Below are 333 nucleotides of genomic sequence, written 5' to 3' on the forward strand. Positions count from 1 at the left end.
TATGAATTCTGAAACGACCCAATCGCTCCCGCCCCCCTCAGGCATGATCATCCAGAAGCTCGGCCACACCCCGGTCATGGCCATTGCGATCGGCTCCCTGGCCCTTCGCTGCTCTCTCTACTACCTCGTGGTCAATCCCTGGTGGTTCCTGCCCATCGAGCTCCTCAACGGCCTCAGCTACGGCCTCTTCCACACCGTCATGGCCTCCTACGCCAGCCACATCGCTCCTCCAGGCGCCCAGGCCACCTTACAGGCCATCGTAAGGGCGTGCTTCTCCAGCGGTGAGTCGGGAAGGGCGGTCCGTGTGGGGGCGAGGGGGAGGGTGGGGGGTGG

The 333-nt window shown here is 64.6% G+C and overlaps 1 protein-coding gene across 1 annotated transcript in view; it reads left to right on the forward strand.

Annotated features, from left to right (window-relative positions):
- LOC119590680 (major facilitator superfamily domain-containing protein 6-like) overlaps positions 1-333 on the forward strand; it is a gene marked incomplete in the record, with an annotated part of 4,985 nt that overhangs the window by 3,186 nt on the left and 1,466 nt on the right. Inside the window, 1 exon segment of the mRNA XM_037939365.1 lies at positions 42-281. Within this exon segment, the coding sequence (XP_037795293.1) occupies positions 42-281 (240 nt within the window).

The sequence above is a fragment of the Penaeus monodon genome, chromosome 27, assembly GCF_015228065.2.
Source record: "Penaeus monodon isolate SGIC_2016 chromosome 27, NSTDA_Pmon_1, whole genome shotgun sequence".
NCBI lineage: Eukaryota > Metazoa > Arthropoda > Malacostraca > Decapoda > Penaeidae > Penaeus > Penaeus monodon.